The sequence below is a fragment of the Larimichthys crocea genome, chromosome VII, assembly GCF_000972845.2.
Source record: "Larimichthys crocea isolate SSNF chromosome VII, L_crocea_2.0, whole genome shotgun sequence".
In the NCBI taxonomy this organism is placed as follows: Eukaryota; Metazoa; Chordata; class Actinopteri; family Sciaenidae; genus Larimichthys; species Larimichthys crocea.
In genome coordinates, this window is record NC_040017.1 from 23,076,059 (window position 1) to 23,099,258 (window position 23,200).

The 23,200-nt window shown below is 42.9% G+C and overlaps 1 protein-coding gene across 3 annotated transcripts in view; it reads right to left on the reverse strand.

The window, feature by feature from the left end:
• The window catches only part of nbeab (neurobeachin b), a 185,000-nt gene that overhangs the window by 105,506 nt on the left and 56,294 nt on the right, over positions 1 to 23,200 (reverse strand). For all 3 annotated transcript variants that reach the window (XM_027280396.1, XM_027280395.1, XM_027280394.1), the window contains exons 11-28: positions 21,605 to 21,713; positions 19,373 to 19,525; positions 17,895 to 18,063; positions 12,179 to 12,258; positions 11,108 to 11,170; positions 10,737 to 10,834; positions 10,175 to 10,267; positions 8,278 to 8,386; positions 8,095 to 8,176; positions 7,869 to 7,992; positions 6,918 to 7,110; positions 5,760 to 6,764; positions 4,666 to 4,883; positions 4,261 to 4,414; positions 3,276 to 3,456; positions 2,205 to 2,332; positions 1,769 to 1,876; positions 1,197 to 1,365 (exon numbers count right to left, since the gene is read on the reverse strand). In XM_027280396.1, coding sequence (XP_027136197.1) covers positions 1,197 to 1,365; positions 1,769 to 1,876; positions 2,205 to 2,332; positions 3,276 to 3,456; positions 4,261 to 4,414; positions 4,666 to 4,883; positions 5,760 to 6,764; positions 6,918 to 7,110; positions 7,869 to 7,992; positions 8,095 to 8,176; positions 8,278 to 8,386; positions 10,175 to 10,267; positions 10,737 to 10,834; positions 11,108 to 11,170; positions 12,179 to 12,258; positions 17,895 to 18,063; positions 19,373 to 19,525; positions 21,605 to 21,713 — 3,236 coding nt within the window. The remainder of the gene's footprint in view (positions 1 to 1,196; positions 1,366 to 1,768; positions 1,877 to 2,204; positions 2,333 to 3,275; positions 3,457 to 4,260; positions 4,415 to 4,665; positions 4,884 to 5,759; positions 6,765 to 6,917; positions 7,111 to 7,868; positions 7,993 to 8,094; positions 8,177 to 8,277; positions 8,387 to 10,174; positions 10,268 to 10,736; positions 10,835 to 11,107; positions 11,171 to 12,178; positions 12,259 to 17,894; positions 18,064 to 19,372; positions 19,526 to 21,604; positions 21,714 to 23,200) is intronic.

A 23,200-nucleotide genomic window follows, 5' to 3' on the forward strand; every position in this document is an offset into this window, starting at 1 on the left:
TTCTGCAGCTTCCTCCTGCCTAAAGCCCTTAGAGGCATATCTATTAAACTGATTTGAAACTGACAGAGGAGTCAGATAGCTGCTCTATTATTCTTGTACCTAACACGTACAAGTACATGGTGTGAACCAAGAATCTCTTCGAAAGAATCACTGTCTCTTCACACATTGTCTATACAGTGATCAACTTGACCCAGAGAATCCTGAATCCGAGTCTCATTTTAGTTAATATTAAGCCGGTGGTTACCTACAGTAGATGCAATGCCGGCAATATTAATATTCATCACATGCCCCCTAACGAGGTCAGCAGGGCCTGATTTAGCTAGAAAGTCGTCTGGCTTCCTGGTCCATCAGACAATCGTCTGCCACATGCCGTCTGGAAAATTCCCCCATTTTCTGGTGAAATTTATGAAGGCGGCAGTGTGCCTCTCTCCTCCCAGCAACCTCTATGATCCCATTCTCCTCTGGTGGATTGCTTGCCTAATGGGCACTGACAGATGGGGCTGAAAATAGCAAGCCTGGCTCCACTGCCCCAAAAACCCACAGTAGTTGGTCAGCACGCTGCTGCTTTCTCATCTCTCAACTTCTCACCGCTCATCTTCCTTTTCTTCATTGCCTGTGTGCTCCGAGCTCTTCAAATTACACTTTCATATTTCCTCTGGCCTCTCTCTCTCTCTCTCTCTCTCTCTCTCCTTTTCCTTCTTGTTTCTTTTTATTCAATTCACCTTTCGTCTGAATGGAAGTTGAAGTTGAAGTATGCTCACTTGTGCAACTTATAATAGCAAGTTGGCACTACAGCAGAAAATGTGTTAAACCTTTGTAGGCGGCCGCTGATTTCCCTTCATGTGAGTTAATGTATGATTTATGACTTGAGGCACATACTACCTTTCATTTCGTAGAGAACGATGATGCCTATTCAAGTTCATAACTACCATCTCCAGCCCCAGTCTCCATTTGCTTCCACATTTAATTCTGTGCGGCGCAATTAGCAGAGCTCATGAATAAATCATATGTGGAGTGCAGGCGGCAGGGTATCCCTGCTATTATACTGAATGAGCTCTCAGCTCAAGCTGGCAGCAGTGTATCAGAATGGACCAAGGACACTTAACATTCATTTATATCTGACACTGTCCCCACAAGCTAAGATTAGTGAAGGAGGAAGAATGGACGTAAGGAAGGTAGGGCACAACTGTCGACACCTGTGCTGGTCGGTGAGTTGATCTCCTGACGCATGCTGCGGCCCGACTGACTGCTTATCCTGGCAGTCTCACGTTGGGGCTCCAGGATGTCGCGGTACTTGGAGACCATGAGGACAGAGATAAAGTAGACCACAGCTAAAGCCAGGAACTGGGCTTGCTTGCTGTCATCCTGCCAAGAGGAATCACAATAGGGTTATGACACTCTCCATTCGGGACAAACTCATTTCACACAATCCGCTGCCGCTGCTGCTGCTGCCTGAAACGGTTTCCCTCACAGCAGAAGCACCTTGCACATTCTCAGACACGTTTCTAAAGCTTTGAAATATGCTGCTTTGAAACACATCCATTCAAATTTACTGGGCTCGTGTTCAACAGACAGCAGCTCGGTCGACAGTTTGGTGTTTCACCTGTTGATTGAAAGGTGTTACATTGCACACCTGTTTGTCTGCCAAAAAAAAAAAGAAAAATTCTATTTTCATCCTCTCAACTTGCAGCCAAGTCTTTGTCACAAAGGCATGCGTGCAGTGCACATATACATACACAGGCACATACACATACAGACTTTAACTTACCACGTCACGAAACACCACAGCGCGTAGTCGATTGATGTCCACATCCTGCAGAAGGCGATCAGGGTCCTTGATGGGAGACAGGTTACTAGGGACAGTCTCTATGGCTGTCTAAAGCAGAAAGATAACACAATATGACATGCTACTCTGTTCAGTCAAAGCTCAATCAAACAGTTTATGCTATTACTTTTCTTTTTTAAAATAATTTTAAGGATGAGCAAACCGATTGATATGAAACCGAAAAGATCTGGCAGCATGTATAGGTCAATATACAAAGACACATTGAGCATCAAAGAGGTTTAAATGACATCAGGAGACCTGATTTAGCTCTACTCAGGTCGCATTATAAGCATGAGGCAAAGTGTGTTTACAAGTTCATCGTATATATGAATTTTGCATCATTACGTACAGAAAGCGAGGTTATGACATCACATCCTACCTTGCTGGAAGTCACAGCATTTAGTAGGATTTCCTGAGTCTTGTGGTTGTTGGGAATTGAAGACTTACTTCCCCTGTCTCTGTGTCGCTGCCTGCACTCCAGACAGTTCCTAACAGCCACACAACACACTGCACACACACACAGCATACAAATAGGCTGTTATTTGAAAGTTAAATGGAAATTAAATGTTGATAACATGCATGACCTCCTTTAAAACTAATCAGTTATCTCTGATGACTATTTGTTCCAGGCTGCCGGGACAGAAGCTGGGAGTAAAAAATCAGCAGCCAGACTGATTTCACACCAAAGCGAGTGATGAGAAATTGTATGTTTGCAACAAGGACGCTGTGAAGTCTGAAGGCTATTTCCCATCCCCCGAAGCACAACGTGGAGTCAACAACCCAGCAAACAGAGCCTTGCACGCGCACACCCACAGGCGCAAACAGATATAGACACATACACTTTCACACACAGAGACAAAAAGAGACACACATTTTCCAAGCTTGCTTTATGTATCAAACAATTCTACAAACAGCAAGAGAGTTCTCGTTTTTACTGTTGACACAATAAAATACACAATTTACTAATTCTGAATTTTAGCGGTCATCTACTTTGTATTCAAACACACATGGGCAGAGAGAACCTCTCGGAGTCCTATGGGAAACACTAATGACAGACACAAAAGGCTACCATTTGCAAAGAGGACCTGGTTGCACTGCAGATGATTCTCGCTCCTTGTTATGAATCCCAAAATAATGATCCAGTCATTTCCTACTGCAGCAAAATCCTGCACATTCTCCAGTTCAGTATACAATTAGCAGAGGACTCTTTAATTAATTAGTTGTGCTGATCAAACAGAGGATTTTCAGGGATTAGAGGAATTATTAAAGAGTGTGTGAACAGAATATTGTCATGGCATTTTCTAGCTCATCAATTTGCCAGTCTAACTGACAAAAGAAGAGGTTTACCTCCCAAAAACCCCACATGAATATTATGTAATTATTTAAATCCCCTCACAGTACTGACTTACATTTAGCACCTACTGCACCAAACACACAGTCATGATCTCACCGAGTCTGAGGCACTGACGCATCAGGCCACCGGAGGACATGTTCTTCTCAGCCTCAATCTCACTGAAGTTGAGGGAGCTCGAGAACACCAAGACGTCAACCAGAACCATGAGACGGGACAGGAAAGTGATGGCGGTCTCTGAGGACATGCCTTGTGTTGCCTCGATGTTGTCCATCTCCGTCTTGCACAAACAATAAGGAAGACAGCGGTTACATGAAACAAAAGTGCACGTGTACAGTCTTTGACACATTCTCTAGCTGCTATTAAGGTATTATTTGTTTATGTAACAGAAGCATTCAATAGATGACTAAAAAAGAGGCATATGACGGATAAACACAGCCAAGAGTCACCAAGACTCAGTGGCAGGTCAGGAAGAGGACAGCAGCACGGTTCATTATAATGTGAGGGTGAGTACGAAGTAGAAATCGTATTCACAACTGTAGAAGTTGGTGGAGAGTTTAATCTGAGTCTAGCTGACTATCCAAATTCACATTAGTTGATATTCTGCCAAATACTTTTTTGGGGGTCACGCCAAAGCCACGAGCACCCGTCCAGTGGGATAGTAAATTTTCAGAACTATTTAATGAGTATTGAGCATAAATTGGTTGTGAATACAGTGTGAAATTAAGAGAGAGAAATTTTAAAAAAGCATTAATAAAAATGTTGGCACTCTAGACTACATAAACAACAGAAGTTGATTAAAATCTGAGAATGACAGCGCGCTGATAAAAGTAAGAATGAATGACACACAGGAAAGTTCATTACAAATATGACATTGTACCAAAGTATCGTCCTCAGTATTAGTTGTGGCAGAGTGAGGCTGAGCAAATAAAATTGGTGCCAATCAATAAACCCAAACACGTCTTATTTATTTCCCACAGGTACATACTGTACTGAAGTAAAGACTAACAGTAAACCCAGCGGTTATAATACGACACCACTAGATGGCGTTATTCCCCCACAGTGAAGACTGACGTGCACTTACAGAAGGAGAGGTGGCTGCTGAGAGAAGGGGCAAGATCCCTCCACAGGCGATAATGATGTTGTCTACCATTTGCGAGATGAGGTGGATAGTGTTGTGGACAAAAATAATGTTCTCATTACTATTGACAAAGTCCATGACAGATTTGGTGGAGTGGCTGCAGAGAGAAGGAGGGAAAGAACCGGATTATTATGGATACAAGCATTTTCCACATCAAACACCAATTTTACTACATATTAAATCACTACAAAATTACAAATATTAATAGGATTAATACACATTCAACAATTAAATAAACATCAGTGACATTAGTTGTGATATGGAGGGGTTGTCTGAGCATCACTGTGAGCTCCACGACCCACCCTCCCTCTCTGTCTCTCTCTAATGCACATTAAACACTCCACACACCTCCTCCAGACATGGACGTCGCTCTCCAGTGCAAACAGCAGGTCGGTGAGCAGTCTCTGGTGCATGGCTGACCATTTGAACTCTGGGATGCGGAACATGGTGGTGCGTGGGCCGGGGCTAAACTGACGTCGTTGTTCTTCTGTCATGGGCATCCCCCTGAAACCCAGGTCCACACGTATGTCCCTCTCCATCTGACTGCCTAGGCGGCCATGTAGACTCTAGAGATAAGAGACCAATTAATCAGTGTGATATACTGTTTACAGACTTGTTACTAATCACATCCCTCTGTCAAGATCAATAGGGCACGGTTAATGAGATATAATGCTACTGTCATGCTAAAAACCATGAATGACGAATTGCAGGATTAAAGCGAGTCCTCAAATAACCTCCTCCTGCCTGTAGGTAAAGAAAAATAAAGCTGGATGCAACCTCTAAACATAAGATGAATGAGTCAGCAAGGTCCTGCAAAAAAAAAAAAATCCTGTTTAAAAGGCAGCAGCTATGAATTGAACATGAGCAATTATGCAACAGCACAAAAAAGGTTTAAAAATAAACCCTCCCTGCCTCCCACCGGCAACCCATCGGTGACCCAGTCTAGGCAAAAGAGCCTGACCTCTGAGAAAAGAGCACAGCTCATAGGAGAGAGGGGGCACGGTGAACAAATCCCAGGTGGATGTTGCAGAATAATGTCTATTTCTGCCCTCCTGTTGGCTCACCCAGCTATTCCAGCAGCCCACTTTTCCTGAACCTCAGAGGACTTTTGCCTGATGTGCACCAGGCCATTCTGTCCCCATTACAACCAGAGTTGGCCAAGAGAACGATCCCTATGGATCTGTTAATATAGAACTGAACACCAAAGGCCAACACGTCCCCGACAATGGCAAATGGTCTCCCCTCCTTGTTTTCCTCTCTTTGACCCTGTTGCTGTATGTTTCAGTATTCATGATCATCTACTGTTATATTTCCCTCTGGCTAAGCTTTTCTGTTATTTTGAATCAAGTGAAGTCAGTGAACCTGCACTATGTCTTTCAAGAGAAAACGGGAATTTTTGGTGTTTGATATCGCTGGATTTGAAGATTTATCTTCAGACCAACCTGTGTGGTGGCTGTCGTCTGGATCTTCCTCTCCTTGTCTTTGCTATCATCTGATCTCTCCGTGTCAGAATTGTTGCTTGTTGCATCTGCTGCGCTGCTGGTCTTAACAGTCGAGGCATCCCCTTCAGATGCCGCTGCAGCTGTGCCCTCAGTGACTTCTGGGCTTTTGGAAGAGGCCTCGGCATCGGTGCCAGCCACAGAGCTGATGCCCTCCAAGGCCGCCTGTAGTTCAAACTCATCCTTCTCCAGGATACAGGGTAAGGTGCCAAGCTCAGAGCTGCTTGTCATGTGAGCAAGAAGGCTCAGTTCATCACTGGCACTGGTGTGGACTGGAGGCTCTGGGCTGGGCAGGACCAGAGGTTCAGCTGGACTGAGATCAGGCAGCAGCTTGTCCTCCATGCCACCTGTCACCTTGCCGAACAGAAAGTTGTTGTTGCTAGGGAGGGTGTCCTTGTCATCATCTAGAGTAATGAGAGGTGGTGCATTTTGGTCATCCATGCTGGCCTTTGGCAACAACACACTGTTGACATTACTGTTGAGCTTTTCCACAGCAGCACAATAAACATTGTCCAACAGGGAATCCACCTCCACCAGTGCTCCGTTCTCAGATACTCCCAGAGTTTCAGAGGACAAGTCCAAGTCATCCAGCTTAACCTCTGTAGCCTCCACCTTTTCAGCCTTGATGTCCACCAGAAGGTCATGAACTTCGACCTTGACCCCATCTACAGTAGCCTCTGTTCCCCTGAGACCCTCCTCAGGCCCCTTCCCTTCAGCCAGCAGGTTGCGGGAGTCTGCACTCTCATAGTCCTTCTCACTCTCAGGTGTTTGTGAGTTATCGTCCATTTCTCTGATCTCAACGGCTCCCTTGATGCCCGAGGCCTGAGCAGAAAGTCCAGAGATGGTACTGACGAAGCCTTTCTTCCCTTTCTTAATATTTTCCTCCTCTTGACGCTGGTACTCTTCATACATCTTAGCCAAGTACTCTTTATGTGCCTCATATGTCACCTAGAAAACATTACAGACAATTAGTTAGCCACATATTTATCATGTAACCAGCCGTGGAGATCAGTTTTGTTAAGATAAAACAGAATGGATAAAAATGTCTCCCTCAACAGCAGAGGTCAGTGTTTCCTCTTTGATGTACAGTACAGTGCTCACCTTAGAGTGTGCTATAGAGAGTGTGTCCACCCACACCCGCCATCCTCCCCACTCATACTTAATGGCATGGTAGAGCAGAATACGAAAGATGTTGTACACCATCTCAGTGATCTTCTGCTCGTCGGAGTTTTTAGGGTTGATGTAGCCGAGAGAAAACATCCAGTCCTGCCATACGGAGCACTGAAGCAGACAGCTGCAACGCGCACGACACCACACGATCAACAAATAGAATCTGCCTCACAAATTACGAGTTTGAGTATTTTAAGCAAACTCTGATCTCCTCATAAGCAGCTCAAACATGTATAATTGATGACGGCGGTAAAAGAAATCATTTTCCAATTTGGGTTTCATCCATCAAAATTAAAAATGCTTTAGGTCAATTACTCCTTCTGCTTCTCCTCAACACCCTTCTGTGTCAAAACAACACACAGACACTATTAAGCATTTTATCATTCACATTAGATCACATTGTTGTGCACAGATATGTTAATGTGTTTGTCGGTAGTGCTATTTTACTAAATAAAATGACAGCCAAGATACAAAAGGGGCAGCATGTGAAAAACAAACAAGTGCTTCTTTTAATTCAGCAGCTTGACTTGACAAAGCACTTTCTGCCTATTAATTTATGGCTAATTATGTTGTTGATTTAAGTCAGTGGTTTTCCTAAGGGTTGGTAATTTAATTGCAATATGTCTTGAAGTGTGTCTGTCAGGAGGAGATTGGGTGTGAGGGCACAAAGGAGAGAAAGCAGGAACGAGTTAAAACTGTCAAAAACCGTCAAAGAAACATCTGCCGGAGAACATGTGCGCGTCTACGGATGATTTAGCATCAACATGAGCGTATTAAAACGCGGTACAAGGAGGAGGAACAGTCTCTTTTGTCTATGATGCATTAATCAGTGAGATAATTGGTGGAGTGGGTAAGTAAAAGGGCGGCTTAAATTCTGCTCACCGTCTGTTCTCTCGGCTGTTACTGAACAGTTTGATCATATCTGAAAGGAAGAGCCGCCGAACCTCCATCAGCTCCGTGCTCGGGGCGGAGTTCTTCAATAGGGTAGCTACCACCTTGAGAATCACTGATATCACATGCACGCAGACACAGATACACACACACGCTGTCAATTCCAGCAGAGAACTTTAGAAAGAATAAAACTCAATGTGACACGTAACGGGCTTACTTGGGTTCTGAATCTTGACAGTGGAGTCGGGCTCAGGATGAGGTTTGTGAACTACCTGCGTGCACACCTGCTCTGTCAGAATCTGGTGCAGGAGGTGGTGAGAAGACATCGGTCACACATTGTGTACACAGACACCAGTGGCGCAGTAATGTTGAGACATCTGAGAAGAAAATGTTTTGTTACCTCGTACAAAGTGTTGTAGGTCGTCACGGTCACAGTGTTGGTGTGCAGCATGAGCCTTTCTCCCAGGAGAGTAAAGAGGCTGTGTGTGTGCATGATCTCAACCTTCCTCCTGTGAATAAACACACACACACACACACACACACAGACATAATGGTAAAGTGCCTTGTTTAGAGCTCCCTAAGCCACTGAAAGGATCAGTGAGCGCCGTCAGCCTGCTTCCCGGTTCTCACCCACAGGGAGTCGGGCTCTGGAGACAAGTGTCAGGAAGTGCCTGCTGTCATAAATTGGGGGAACTTTGTTGGAGGTGTGTAGGATAACGAAGATAGCCTGTCACAAGGAATGGCTGCGAGATACAACAGAGGAATACCATAGGTGAATGAGTGCAACAGTGACAAACTACTTCTGCAAACAGTATAAGGACTGCTGTCACAATGCAAAGCCAAAGCTGCTGTCACCGAACGAAGATGAGTTGGGACCTTCTTAATAAGTCGACTTTTTTTTTTGTATTTTGCAAGAAGCTGGCAAATTGGACACTTAGGAGAAGTGTAGCATTTCTTATGACTGTATAAATATGGAAATTTGGGAGAAAAGGGCAGACTGATGATGCATAGCAAGCTGAGGAGGAACGTGTACAAGACTGCTCAACCAACGAGGTACAGTTGGAGGAGAGGAGGCCTTGGTGTAAATGCTTCATGAGTGTAGCATCCTCTCTTTGTCCCTGAATATATTTGAATCATCATGTAAGACAAAGTGAAGGCACGCTGCTTAAAATATGGAAATTGGATGTATGATACTCCGCGAGAGAGATTTAATAGACTGCTGTTAAGAGTGACGAGGTAATCATACAGCACATTTAGTTGGAAACCGATAAATCTGACATGCAATATTCATTGTGTTTTATTTTTTTCAGTTTATAATTGGTTGGTTGAGTTCTAATTATAAGATAGAAGTTTGGGCTGAGCGTATGTCATACATCCTTTTGGCTTTCATCTCTACATGGCACCAAAAAGTATTAACCAGTACAACACATCCGTAGATCACATCACACTGTAGACACAGCATCACTGAACTATGTGTAAAAATGACAAATGCTATTATCTAGAAGCATTAAAGCACAGAAGAAACATGTTTAATTCTTCACGAGTGAACTAGAATGGTGTTTTAAAATGGTGAAAGCTATTAAAAGTGAGAGGTGAAAGCAGGTTTTCATGAAGGCCTCGTGTCCCTTGTAGATACAGGCCTTTCACCTGTGCCTGGGGCGATCTAGCATGGGCTTACAGCTACTGTTTTTCAGCTGCTCCATACAGCAGCCAACAGTAACATCACAACACCTGGTGCCCCACCGTTGCGAGCACAGCAAAATCCTCTATCGTAGGCTCTCCACCCACAGGCAGTTTACAGAGGATATGCTGACATCTTACCAGATCATTTATTATTTATTTTACTTTACGGGACAGTAACTTGGACCTCTTCCACCGTTCTCGTATGTGAAATAATAGTTTCGGGGAAAAGTGCCAGAAATTCAGGTGTTCTACAAAAAAGTGTACCCTCATTTGCAAAACTGGCATCTAGTCAAAAGTTGTTTTGGCTCTTCTAATTGTACACTTTTCAAAGGAGTGGCAGGAACAGATGAATCATCTCTCTGGATGTAAAGCCTGATCTATGAATTGTTAGTTTCTAATTGCAATATGTTCAACTTGGATGCTGCAAGGAGATGGTAAGGCTTAAAATGGCCAAAATAAATAAATGAACCCAGACTAGACTAGATAACAACATTAGACGTGTAACGCACTTCCGACGATTCATTAATCTTCAGACTATTCATTATAAAAGCACTTTGTAATGAGTGAGTATGTAATTACAACCTACTACACAGTTATTGGAAACAGTTACTTACTTGTGGCCCAAATGCTTGAGGAAGTACCCAAGGACTTTGAGGGATTGTACTCGGATGCTTTCGCTCTTAGAGGCCATGAGCTTGTAGATTACCCTGAAATAGACACAAGCAGCAAAGGCTGGCAACAGGCACACTGTCTTGACAGAATAAAGTATAGCCCTGCTGATGAAAAGGCCCTGCACTGGTTAGCTGACAACCACTTTCCTTCAGGGAGAATTTACATTAGCATTAAATGAGTGTCCTAATGAAAGCAGCAGCCTTTCCACAATGAATTCCTTAGAACTCACAAGAAGTGCCACACCGTGTGCATTTATAATTTACACGATCACATGGGGTAAGTTTGATCATCCGTGTCATATTGTGAAATCAATATGTTAATATTGTTACTTTTCCATGCATAGGTTTTTTTTTCCCCCTCACTGAACTTATAAATTATTCATATGTCTCATAGGCACACAGCAACAAACACCAGTTTTAGGTGCTTAGGTTTATTTTGTGAAAATCACCTCTTCATTTTGTGCCTGAACAGCGAAGGGATTGTGTCTTCCCCTGAGGGGCTTACCGTATTCCATTTCTCTGGTCAAAAGCAGGGATCATGGAGGCAGGATGCTCAGACATGAGGGCTACCACCAACTGCAAAACATCATGCAGATTCTCGTCCTGTGGACAAACCATGAGAGGAAGATGATGGGAGATGATAGAAAAACAGAAAAAGGGGCTGGGCGTTGAAAGAGAATATAGTTTTTAACTGTAACTGCAGCATAATGTACTGTATGAGCCTTAGAGATGCATCACGTGCCCAAAGTTAATCTTGGTAGTTTAAAAAAAACTATCCTAGAATAGAAACTGTGAAGACGAAACGCGACCTTGTATCTTTATGTACAAAGTGGCACACTAACACAGTGAGTGAATTCACTCGGAGCAGGAATATACCTCGTGCATTGTTAACAAATAGTTCAGGATTGTCTGCAGCTCGTCCTCCTTCACACCTCGGTCCTGAAAGAACGCAAAAATAGAAAAACCGTTTAGTTTATTATTATGCAGTAAGCAAATGGGAGAAGCGTTGTTGTATTGCAAATGTACAGTACATTCTGACAACAAGCATTACAGCATATTTCAGTTTAGTACAGTGGAAAAGAAGGGAGCAGACTAAGTGTTTTGTGTTCCAGTGTGTCAATTTGTATTGTTGTGCTTAGACTAGGTGTGCAATTGATGCATGAGAATTTAAGTTTCTACAACAAAGCAAAATGAACAACCACATAAGTATTGTTTGCCTTGTTTGCCAAGTCTATATTCTGTCTACTGTAAAAATTCCTGTTATTTTTATTTAGCCCTGAATAACCCGAAGTCACTAAACGTGTCATAATTATCTGCAGCAGAGATATGACATGCTGGGATGTGGGCAGCAATACACCAACTTAAACTGTGCAGCATAAAACATTAAAGGAGATTAATTAATCATATATATCGTCCAGCGCTCTAATTTATTTATAAGTGTATAATTTATGTTTTAAACTATTTATTTATTAGTTTAGTCAGTAAAAAAACAAAATTCTGACAAATACCTGTCACACATTTCCAGAGGCGAATGTGATGCATTATCAGGGATAACTTACTCCGACAAACAGTCAGCAAACCCAGAGGGAGTCAATTACATTTGACTGAAGCAAAGAAAATCACCATCAATTTGTCTAATTTGAAAAGCTGGAACCAATAAATGTTTGGTATCTTTACTTGATAAATGACTTAAATGATTAAATAATCATCATTTATTAATTTTCGCTTGACTGACTAATGAATTCATTAAATTAGTTTCAGCACAGCTGGGTTTTTCTTCCAAGCACGTACTTTCTAGACGAAATAAATCAATAAATAAAGAAATGGCAGTGAATTTATTAAGGAGCAGACCGGCAGAACGTTCTGCAGAATCTGCATATTTTCATGCTGCGGCTCAAAATCCAGCCATGTGAGGGGCTGCGAGGCATGAAGACAGGTGGGATCTACCTTCAGGATGAGTTGCTTGAGGAAGAGAAGCATGAATGCCCGTAGAGAAATGATTTCTTTCTGGGTCGGCCTTGGACCATCTGTAGTTGGGAGAGAGAAGGAGAGAAGTAATAAAACTGGAACCAAGTAAGATATCTTTCTGTCTCAGTCACCTCTATACTTTTATGTTTTCACTTCTTGATATATTTCTGGGATCTAAAGTTTCTTTTTGATGATGACATATTCCCCTCATTGATGTTGTGTTCTCCTCTATTGAGCTTTTGAAATAAACTAACAAAAAAAACAGGGACATTTCAAAGACATCTTCAGGTTTATTGCTGCATTATCAGCTTTGTGTTGATTTATATGATTCACCTTGAATGTTTGTATCAGTAAAGTATGAGACATTGAATCAGTCTACTTTGTAAACAGAGAGAAATGTATACATTAACGATTCAAATCGTATATAAATAGCAAGTTTTAAGTTCAAGGATAGTTCACTTTGAACACTCGACACAAATGTATTTATCATTCATGCTGCATCCAACGTCTCTGTGTATCCCAGGTAGTCTCCGTCACAACGTAGAGCGCAGGCAGCCAGCCCAAGGTCACCATAGTCACACCTGCCCATCACGCAGGCCACCGTCTCATTAAAACTACCCAGAATGCCTCTGCCAACTTAAGGTTACTTTGGGACTCTGAAGTTTAGTACTCACGTTGCAATCCATCCCTGTCATGAACCTCATTCAACACCTGACAGGTAGAACGTTGTCAGCAGGTGTATGTATGCCGTGCAAATAAAGAAGAATGACAGGATGTGACAGAAAACATCGATGAAGTGTCAAATCACAGAGCTGCTGCTGCCGTATTGGTTTGGTTGGCACGAGGTATTCATTTTGACACAGTCAAATCCCTGTTCAATATGCTGAGGTCTTTGTTTTTAACCAAAAAGTGTTTGCATGAACACCGAGTAAGCACACTAATGGGCTGCAGCAACAGGAAGATCAATAGAACACAGAGCTCCAGTGAGACACATTGAAAGATACAGAATACTGCATACATTACCACTTTAAACAATAAATACACGAATCCCCTTTAGATTAGAAGCATTCTCACTGTAGCACCAAGGCTCAATTTGGGTGGTAAAACCCGGAATATATTCATTATTTCCTTCTGCAGACAGCCAGGTAAACACAGACAAAATCGTTTACATATACAGTGGTGTTAAATGAAAGTAATTGGACCGAATGCAACAGCAAAAGCCTTTGCCCGGTGTCTTTCTCCTCCTCTTAGCCCTGATAAACTCTAACCTCCACCTTGGCTGGACACATGTTCATTTGAAACGGGGACAGCGCCGTGATGACAGCTACAATGGCAGCAAACACCTGACCGTCCTGCCGCTCCATCAGCCAGTCAATGTAATCAATGATGAGACTCCCTGAGGTTGCAAGTGCCGCTGCATCTCGACACTGATTAATAGAGAGAGAGAGGAAAACCCAGCGCAGGGACGGAGCCTGACATGAAAAGGATGATAAGAACATTATTACCGCGACCACTGCATCCAAGTTATTCGCAACCAATTATGCTCAGCGGGTCTGCGCAGCTCTTGTTTCTCATTCACATATTGCTTTACCTCCAGCACTCCAAGGGCACGGGGAGAAAGAGACGATTTATGGCCATGTGATTAATGGAGGAATTTTATTTTTGCTTATAAACGATAATAATAAAGTAACAGCAAACAGGAACAGCATGCATCCTGTATTCCTGTATACAAACCTTTAAATAGAAAACACTGAAGCTGACAAAAAAAGCTGACAAAACACTCAAATTGCAATGTGTTTTTAATTGCAGAAGTAATAATTGGTTTCCAGAATGATGCTTAAATGGTTAGTTTGGATTCAAATTGGGTCGTATGAGGTACTTCCCATCCGTAGTGCCTTTTGCATACAGTAGATAGTGATTAGGACCCTCTCAGTTTGACGAAGCAGAAGCTAAGCACACAAAATAAGTACTGTAATGCACTGATGATCCGTTTAAATGTACGTTATGTTTAGAAAATTTTGGGAAACTTAGCAGGCTTCATTCACAACAACTTTGGCGGTCCATCTCTGGTTTGGGGGTTTAAAACATAAGTTTGGCGGTGGTAGACCAGCAACTCATGTATATATAAAATATAGCGTACGCTTAAACTGATTTTTTAGGTAGCTAAACTATGTTTTGTCAGTGGCCCTGTCCACAGCAGTGCATTGCTTAGTTTCTGTGCTGGTCCTCCTGTCTGCTTCTCTAAACTGGGGGCATACCGACCTCTGTCGACTGTAGCTGATACACTGGCTATGGACAAGTACCTTATACAATCCCACTTCAATAAATCCAAGCCGACCCTTTAATCTGCTCCGTTTAGAGTTTTTGGAGTATATTCACCTTAAACTGCAATGACTAAACATTTCAAAAGACACACACAGGGCAAACATGGAGGGAAACCATAAAAGATAAATGGGTAAGGCCATCTCTCTCTCTCTCTCCCTCGCTATCAACAGCTCTCCCTCTCTAGCCTCTGTTTGCTCCAGTGGATTTCCCTGGTGTAAATGTGTAAATCTGAAGCAAGGCTGTTAAAAATAGAGCGTGCATGTGCCAAATCATTCCCTGGCTTCCCTGTAATCAGTCTTTTGTGTCTTACATGAGATTAATTCATCAGAACGAAGGAACACACGAAAATCGAATCAGCCGCAAGCCTTGATCACATTACCCCCCTCTGAAGAACATACATGTCTGTCACTGGTGATTTCTCCTGTAATACGAGCAAGACAGAAGCAGCTTGAATTCAAAGTGGTGACTGGCCAAACAGCTTCTGTAAAAGCATTACTCATTATTTAGTAAAACAGAGGCAGGGCATGGACTGAGACAAAGGGAGGGCAGTAGAGATTGAGACAGATTATGTGTTGGCTTGTGGGTACGTATCACAGACTGAGAGATGTTGAGCAATGGGCATCTGTCTGAGTGCCTGCAGTGATTCTGTTCATAACCGAATGATAGATTGCTTTAATTTGATAGCACTCTATTAAGACCTGAGGAAAAAAGAAAAAGAAAAAGAGGAGGCACTTCTAGAAACAGAGTGAGCGGCTGAGGGAGCTCTGTTTTAAATGTGTTCTCTGTGTCCATATAATTGAACACTTCATTATCTGCTTGGCTCTCTCCCTCTTCCTATGTGTCTTTGTTTGGTCATTTCTCAGTTTAGGAGGACAGGGAGAAAAAGTGACCTGCCAAATCAAGCGCAGATCAATGGAACAAGACCCACTCTGAAAATAACCTACAGCAGGAAGGTGATCCATTTCGAGATATGTCTTCCACAGATTCCAGGCCATTTTCTCAGCCTATTACAACCCACCAGGAATTTAACAGCAATCAGCACCATTATGGTGTTATGACTGGGTTTTAAATGTTATGACTGTGGTCATATTCTTGTAGTCTGCCCTGTGTTTTTTGTTGTTGTCAATTTCACATGATTTATTTTCCAGATAGAAATGTTTTGGTTGTTGTTTTGGCCTTGGTCTACCCTGAAGCTGATACCTTAGTTATTAGTTGTTGGATCACTGTGAGTTTTGTAAATAAATCATTTTCTTTTCATTTAAAATATAAAACTTGTTGTACGTGGCGACTTGGGACTCAGGGGAAGACAGGGCCCTTTCTAGTTATGCTCTAGGCACCCCTAGCCTGGGGCATAACATGAATGTAGGGGCTTAACTAGAAAGCTTACTGAAAAAAGGTGGTACACAAACATGGAGTATAGTCCACTATATGTATACACACACCTTAATGCTATAAAAACAAAGGTGTGTGTGTTCCATCAGGTCTCTTCATCACACCCTTGTATAAGTTCAAAATCACAGCCTATAGAATGATAAGCTCACAAAGGACTGAGCAATGTGTTTGCATCTGTTCAAACTAAAAGACTGATGTAATCCAAGCTCCTTGATGTGGGAGCTTTCCACCTGGTTCAAAAACAATGCAACACACCACTGCTTGCCAACCTACCTGTTGATTTCATGGCCCTCGCTCACAGACAGAAGGGCTAAAAGTGCTTAATCTGCCGTTTTCTGGCACAGATTTGAGATTTCTGAAACTACCCCAGGTTCCACTGGGGGATACGGTCAGATGGAACAACATGACGCCATCAACAAAAATAAGTGAGATACAGTCCTAAATCCTGTTCTGGCTCTTGCACTGATGATTGGTTATACATGTCCAAAGAGTAGTCGGACTGTGTCGAGAGCAATTTTCCTACATAGCATGGACACAATACAGGAACAACAGTGAGTACATGGTGTATCATTTTGGTGTTTTTACAACCCATGTTGGCATTTCTGACTTAAAACAAACCAGAAAACCATTTGGTCTTGTGATGCTTCAGTATGAAGCAGAATTATACTGCAGTGCCCGAGGCTACATGGAGACAGATTTCCCAAACAAGTGATTCCGACACCAAAATCTATTATTCAGCAGGGGTAAGAGCAAGAAAACACCTTCCATGAGTGTCCAAAACAGCAGGTATGATAGCAATAAAGTCCTCCTCTGATGTTAAAGCTAAATATAACTCATCACCCTAGAAAATGAGCTCCAGATAGGCTGAGCATTCATCACTTATTACGTCTTGTAAAGTTCCCTTGCACAGCATAAGAAGGGATACGGGACACTGCACAGTGTAAGTAGATGGGATAAGGGACAAATTGAAATCAGGAAAGGTGAGATTGAGGGGCCTGTGGAGTGACCTAACTTACAGATATATGTACTCATATTATCCCAGCTAACCTGAGTCTAGAGGTCAAAACCACTATTAGTAGGAAAATCAATTAGGTTCACTCCCTGCTGTAAGAGATCAAAAATGTAGGCCAAGTGTCTTCATGTGGCATATTTATAGGCTAAAGTGCTGCTATATTCAGCCAACTCTGACACTGCCTGTGAGAATTTGTTTTTATCTTGCAGTGTTAAAAAATGTGATTGAAGTTGTTAGTGGTGCTAACAATGTCGATGGAAGAGAAGAAAAATCTTTTTTTTTTTTGGAAGAGAACACCTTTGACTGCATGACCAGGATTACATCAGTGCTGTCAGGATACAAGCTTTAACCTTCAGGAAGGAGATTTCATTAGGCCTTGGTGCAGCATAAAGTGCGCTCTCAGAACCATTATAAAACAACCCCTATACTTCGACACAGATAGTTTTAGAAAAGAATAATGGAGAGGAAAAAAGGAAATGACAGTTCAAGGGCACTTTCACTTCCAGCATAGCCTGCTTGGTGACGTACTGTTGTTTCATAGAGAGAGGATGCCAGTCACACTACTGGCCCAGGTTCCAGAGGCCTAACACCCACACCAAGCACCCTAGGGGGATGACAGTATTGATGTGGCGTGTCTGCCTCACTGTCATCTCCAGTGATGGCCACGCTCCTAACAGCTGACAGGCACGCGCATCAATGTGGGGATGAGTCATTTCAAATGTGGGGGAGCTGCTGCCATTTCAGGAGGACACTTTGATAACAGGCTTGTGACTGCACACAGTGACTGTGACTGGTTCACTCCCAACGATTTCCCTTTCCAAAACACTGAGCTTCACTTAGATAAGCCTTTAGACGGATGGAAAGCAGTTCATATAAACAACAGCAACCCAAATTAAATTATATTCCATGGCAAGAAAGCAAAACTCGACTTATGTTGAACACATCAAGAATGCTTAATATGCTCACCAAGGCCCTTCGGCGTGATGCCACTGCTGTCTGCAGGGTTAATGGCCCAGTAGTAGTACTTTAGTGTATGCATTAGCTGAAGCACTGTGCCCACTCGACGGATCGTGTTGTAGATGGTTGCCGTGCCAATGAACTCCGCGGAAAGGTATGTATATAGAGAGAGCTGCACCTGGAGTGGGAACACACACACACACACACACATTAATGTTATCAACTGCACGGTGCAATTAATCCATTGAACCGTATACCTCTTTAGACTAACCAAGACATTGGGTTTCACTAGCTCAGCCTATTATCCTTGCAGGTGTATGGTAGGGATGGCCACTGACCCTATATTACTCAATTTCATAATTGTCGCAGCGCCACTCTGTTCAGTGATGATTAGCATGTCCTCTGTAATTAGCAACAGACCTGACAAGAATCCTTAATCCCACCAGTCACTGCAGCTATAAATACTGACGGCTTTTGCCCATATGTCATAAATTACAGGATATTAATGAGTCAAATGTGAGTCGTGATGAAAGGTGGCAGCACGGTTACGATGTAAGCATGATGTGATATGCTTTGAGGCTACTTAAATTAAACACTGGAGATGAGTGAGAATCATACTGGCGGTAATGTAATTTCCATGGAAACAGAAATTTAACATGCATTCGTAAAATTGTTTTTGTCTACTAGGACAGAAGGTCAGTGGCCTCGTGTAATTAATACATATTGCATACTATCATCAGTCACACAGCTGGCTGTGTGTACCCCGTGCAGCATATAGGCACAGAGGAAATGTGGACTCGGTGGCATGTCCTAAGTGAAGGAGCCAGCGTAGCTCTCTCTCCATGCCGTTCCAGCTAAAAGTGCTCTAACCCACTTCATTACCTCGCTGTCTCTCGCTCTTTCTCTATGCTCTATTTTGGAGGAGCGTTGCAGGCAAGCCTCCAGACACTTTTGTATTTATTTCCTCCTTTTATTTATTCATGGCTTGGCCCACCAGCAGCATTCCTGAGGCAAATGTATTTGCCACACAAACTCAGTTCCTTTGATATACCTCATCCCATTTTTTCATGGGTCATTATTTAAAACAAGGCAGAAAAAAAAAATACTTGGAACGTTTAAAAAAAACTTGGTTAGGTTGAGGACTGGGGAAGTGGAAGCAAGTGAGGAACCCTGCAGACATCAAATGTCTTCTAAATGTGAGAATATATCTGCTATATGTGCTCCGCTACTTGGTTTTATTAACACCTTCTCAAACACTTGCTGCCATTTGGGAATCTCACCAATACACCAGTGTGACACGCACTCTGACAACGAACAAAGTTTCCACCCCTATTTCCAGACATGTATGAGGACTTTAAACTCTCGTCTACACAGAAGCAATGATGATGCAGAGGATTACTGAAGCTTCTGATATGCATCCGCTTCGGCCTGATCACATGCGAAGACACCTGTCCCCTTCATGGACAACGTTACCTGCAGTAGCTCACCTTGGCAGGGGTGTGGATCCAGATGGCAGCATTGAACAGGATGTGGTCACACAGCTGCTTCAGCAGAGGTGCCCCGTGCGTCAGACCGTCCAGATACTTTGCAAAGGAGAGGAATTGCTCTAACACAGCCCTGGTGATGTGTACACGTGATGACTGTAGGAGGAAGGAAGCACAAAGTCATGTTGAACAATAACCAAACTGCCGAGCCTTTTTCTGCTGCAAGCATGGATTCATCCTTCTTCATATGGACTGTATAGTAACTCTTCAGGAATCAGAAATGTATAGTAACGAAGTGGAACTACTTAAGTACTGTACTTAAGTACTAAAATGCAGTATCTGTACTTTTTTGGAGTATTATTTTTTTTCACTGCACTACATATTTTTGATGAATTTAATACTTTTACTCCGATACATTTTTCATGTGCTGAATCGTTACTTGTTACTATTGTAGCGTCCAGCCATACCTGCATTTATAGCTGAACGCTTTGGTTACAGGACTCGGTTACTGTCGGCCGTAACCACGCCAAAAAACCCAACACAACAGTCCCGGTCTCACACAACAACCTTGCTCGTGCGACACACGTACGTCATACACCTGACACCCAGGCGCGCTCTCTCACCTGCTCCCCCTGCCCCCTTGCTCTGCATTCATTGAGGCGCATTCACAGACCATGGGAAATCACAGAACTCTACCATGAACATTGTAACACTGTAACATTAGAAGTTGTGTCTTAATAAATATTTGAAATAATATAAACAACAGTACTTGTACTTGTACTTTTACTTTCAGTACTTGAGCAGCAATTTTTTTACATACTTCTACTTGCAATACTTAAGTACAAAACAGTTTGAATACTTTAGTACTTGTACTTAAGTATGGTGTTTAATTTCACTTCAACTTCTACTCAAGTCAGTTTTTTGATATAGCACTTGTACTTCTACTCCACTCCTTTACTGCAGTACTTTATACATCTCTGTCAGGAATTAAAAAGCCTTTCAGTGGGAAGAAAAATCCAAATGTTACAAAGAAAAGAGCCACATCTTTAACCCTGTCAGAAAATTGGGTCATTTTGGGTTTAATGATGGTTTGTAAACAATAGAACTGGACTGAAACAGAGATATAAAAAAACTGGTAATTGGAGTGCAGGCTTATATGACTCACCATCACCAGCTTTTTATCAGTTCTTCTGTATGTAGGCGCTGTTGAAGGATCACTTGGATTTGTGCGCTCTAGTTATGTTCAGTGGCAACAGATTACCATGTTGGCAGAGGTGATAAACTGATCTACTTACTCATTTTGTCAAGTTAATGAATCTGGAGAAAGTGTTCAAACTAAATCAGGACAAGTTGGAGAAGCTTGACTTTGCAGACAATTTCACTTTGATGAATACTGTTTCCGTTCCTGTCTGGCACCTGTTCTCTGCCCAGGTGGGGACTTAGTGAGGGCAAGAGAGAGAGAGAGGGGGAAAGTGAAGGCATGGGGAGAAGGGGAAGGTGCGGCATAAACAGATCACGAACAGATGGCGCGATATGTGAAAGTGTGAAACCTGGCAGCGGGAATAAAGCAGGAAAAAAAAAGCGGCAGCTCTCAGGTGCCGACTTTCCCCCGGTTGTTAGCTAACAGCAGCTGAAGCCAGCAGGCAGGCGAGTCACTGAGTGACAAAGTGGAGTCATTTCTCAGTGCTCCAAAAGAGCCAGCACTCTGGGGAGGCCGTCAAGCTGCTAGATCTGCATCGCAAAATGGGTAAATAAAGATTGATGTGGAAAGAGTGAGAGAGAAACAAAGAGGGGGAGGAAAGGGGAAGAGGAGTAGTCTCGCTGCGTTTTCCTCCAGCTCTGTTTAGTTCAAAGACACATTCAGGACATGCGATGTAAGATCTGACTGATGACAGGACTTGGAGAGTGCAGACAGGAGAGAAGACAAGGGAGAAACATGCTGATAGTGGGGAAGGTGAAGGAAAAACAGATGGGTTTTTCAATTAAAAAGAAAAAAACTTCAGCTCTTAAAGCTCTGCACGTCATTTTAACATTCCCCCATTGATTGATCAAATGTTGCCGCCTGATCCTAGACTATTAGTCTACATGTACCGGGAACTCTTGTAAAACAGTTTCTGGGGAACAAAAGCGTAAACAACATTTTTTGTATGGCAAAATTGGCCAATTTGGAGATTCAAAGAACTGATGTGTCAGCAAAAACAACCATTTTCATGTGATAAAGAAGTTGTATTATACCTTCTCCAGCAGGTATCCAATCACCAAAAACCCCTTTCCTCCCAGCATCTGCTCCTGCATGGCCACAGAGCTCTTGAGCAGCTCAACCAGAAAGGCCAGGAGAGTAGCACTGCAAAACAAGACGACATAACATCTCACACAGGGGTAAAACAGACATCTATTCACACGCTCATCAGGTGGCGAAGGAGTTATACTTTAAACTACAAGTCGCGCGAGGAGACGGTGCGGCGGAAAGAAAGAGAGAGAGAGAAAGAGAAGGTCATTTTCAGAGGATGTCAGCAATCAGCCGGGGCCTCTGGCTCACCACTTTCATCCCTCCTTCATTCAGAAGAAAGGTTTGGCTCCTTGGGCTCCACGGGGAGAGTGGTCTGGCGGGCCAGTTATAACAGTGTGTGTGAGTGTGTGAGAGAGGATTGGGGAAAGGGATTCAAAGAGCAATGCAGTGAAGACTTTTTTTTTTTTTTTTTGGTTGCAGGGCTTTTCAGTTGAAGCCTTTGGCTGAGTGACAGTGGTGCTCGGTGACACCTCTTAATCGGCTTTCCCTCACATCCTCTGGTGGCCTCCGCTCTGGTGCAACAATCTCAAGGACACAACCACTCCTGTGCAGGCTTACCAATAGATACTGTGCATACACTACATACTTTGTCGGTTTGTTCACTTCTGACTGCTGCTCCAACTTATCTATAATTGAGCCAAGGGGAACACATGCAGAACCGGGTGACAGTCCAGTCAAGTCAGCTCTTGGTTTAGCCTTTCATCCTTTACTGCTAGTACAGCTTCCTTCTAGTTTGGCAAAGCAGTTGTGCCTGATGTTATATCACTGCTGTGGCAACACAGTAACATGTTTTTCTTATAAAGGAACCACTGTTAATCACTATTTGACTGTGCTTTTGAGAACATCCACAGCAAATCCACAGGCATTATAGAGAGTTAATTGTCGCAGAAACTTTGAACTCCGCAGCTCAGCAGGCTTTAGGAGGACTCAGTGTAAAAGCCAAAGCTAGGACAAAGCAAGTGTCGGGGAGAGTGACACGCTGTGAGGCAGAGACCTGCAACATGCTAGAAATGCAAGAAAGAAACAGGGACAGAGAGCAGAGATGAGAGGAAACTACAGAGGCAGAAAACTTTTGGCATCAGGGGTTTGCACTGCTGTGCAGCCCCTCCTGCCCCTCTTACTATTCGTACTGCTGTCGTTGAACTAACACAGGATTAGAGCAGAGCTCAGACTCCATCCAGGGCACAGCGGGGAAGCTCTGGACTGACTAGCTCAGGATGAGAGGAGTATGAACCAGAGAGTAGAGATAATAATGAAAAGAGGACTACGGCCTGACCAAGGTAGGCAAAACGAGGCAGGCAGTGGTTTATTACAGATATGCCGTTATTAAAATTACAGCATAAAATGCAGAAGAAAAGTTGATACACTGCGGAAACAGTCACATCGCCGCAGCGTTTGTCAAACAGACCTATTTTAATTCTGTGAATTTATCACAGGAAACATGACACCAGCAAACACACACACACTGTTCTGTGGCAGGTCCAATTATTTTTTTTATCTTTCGCTTCTTGCTCTTTGAGATTGAGAGAGCGATAACGATT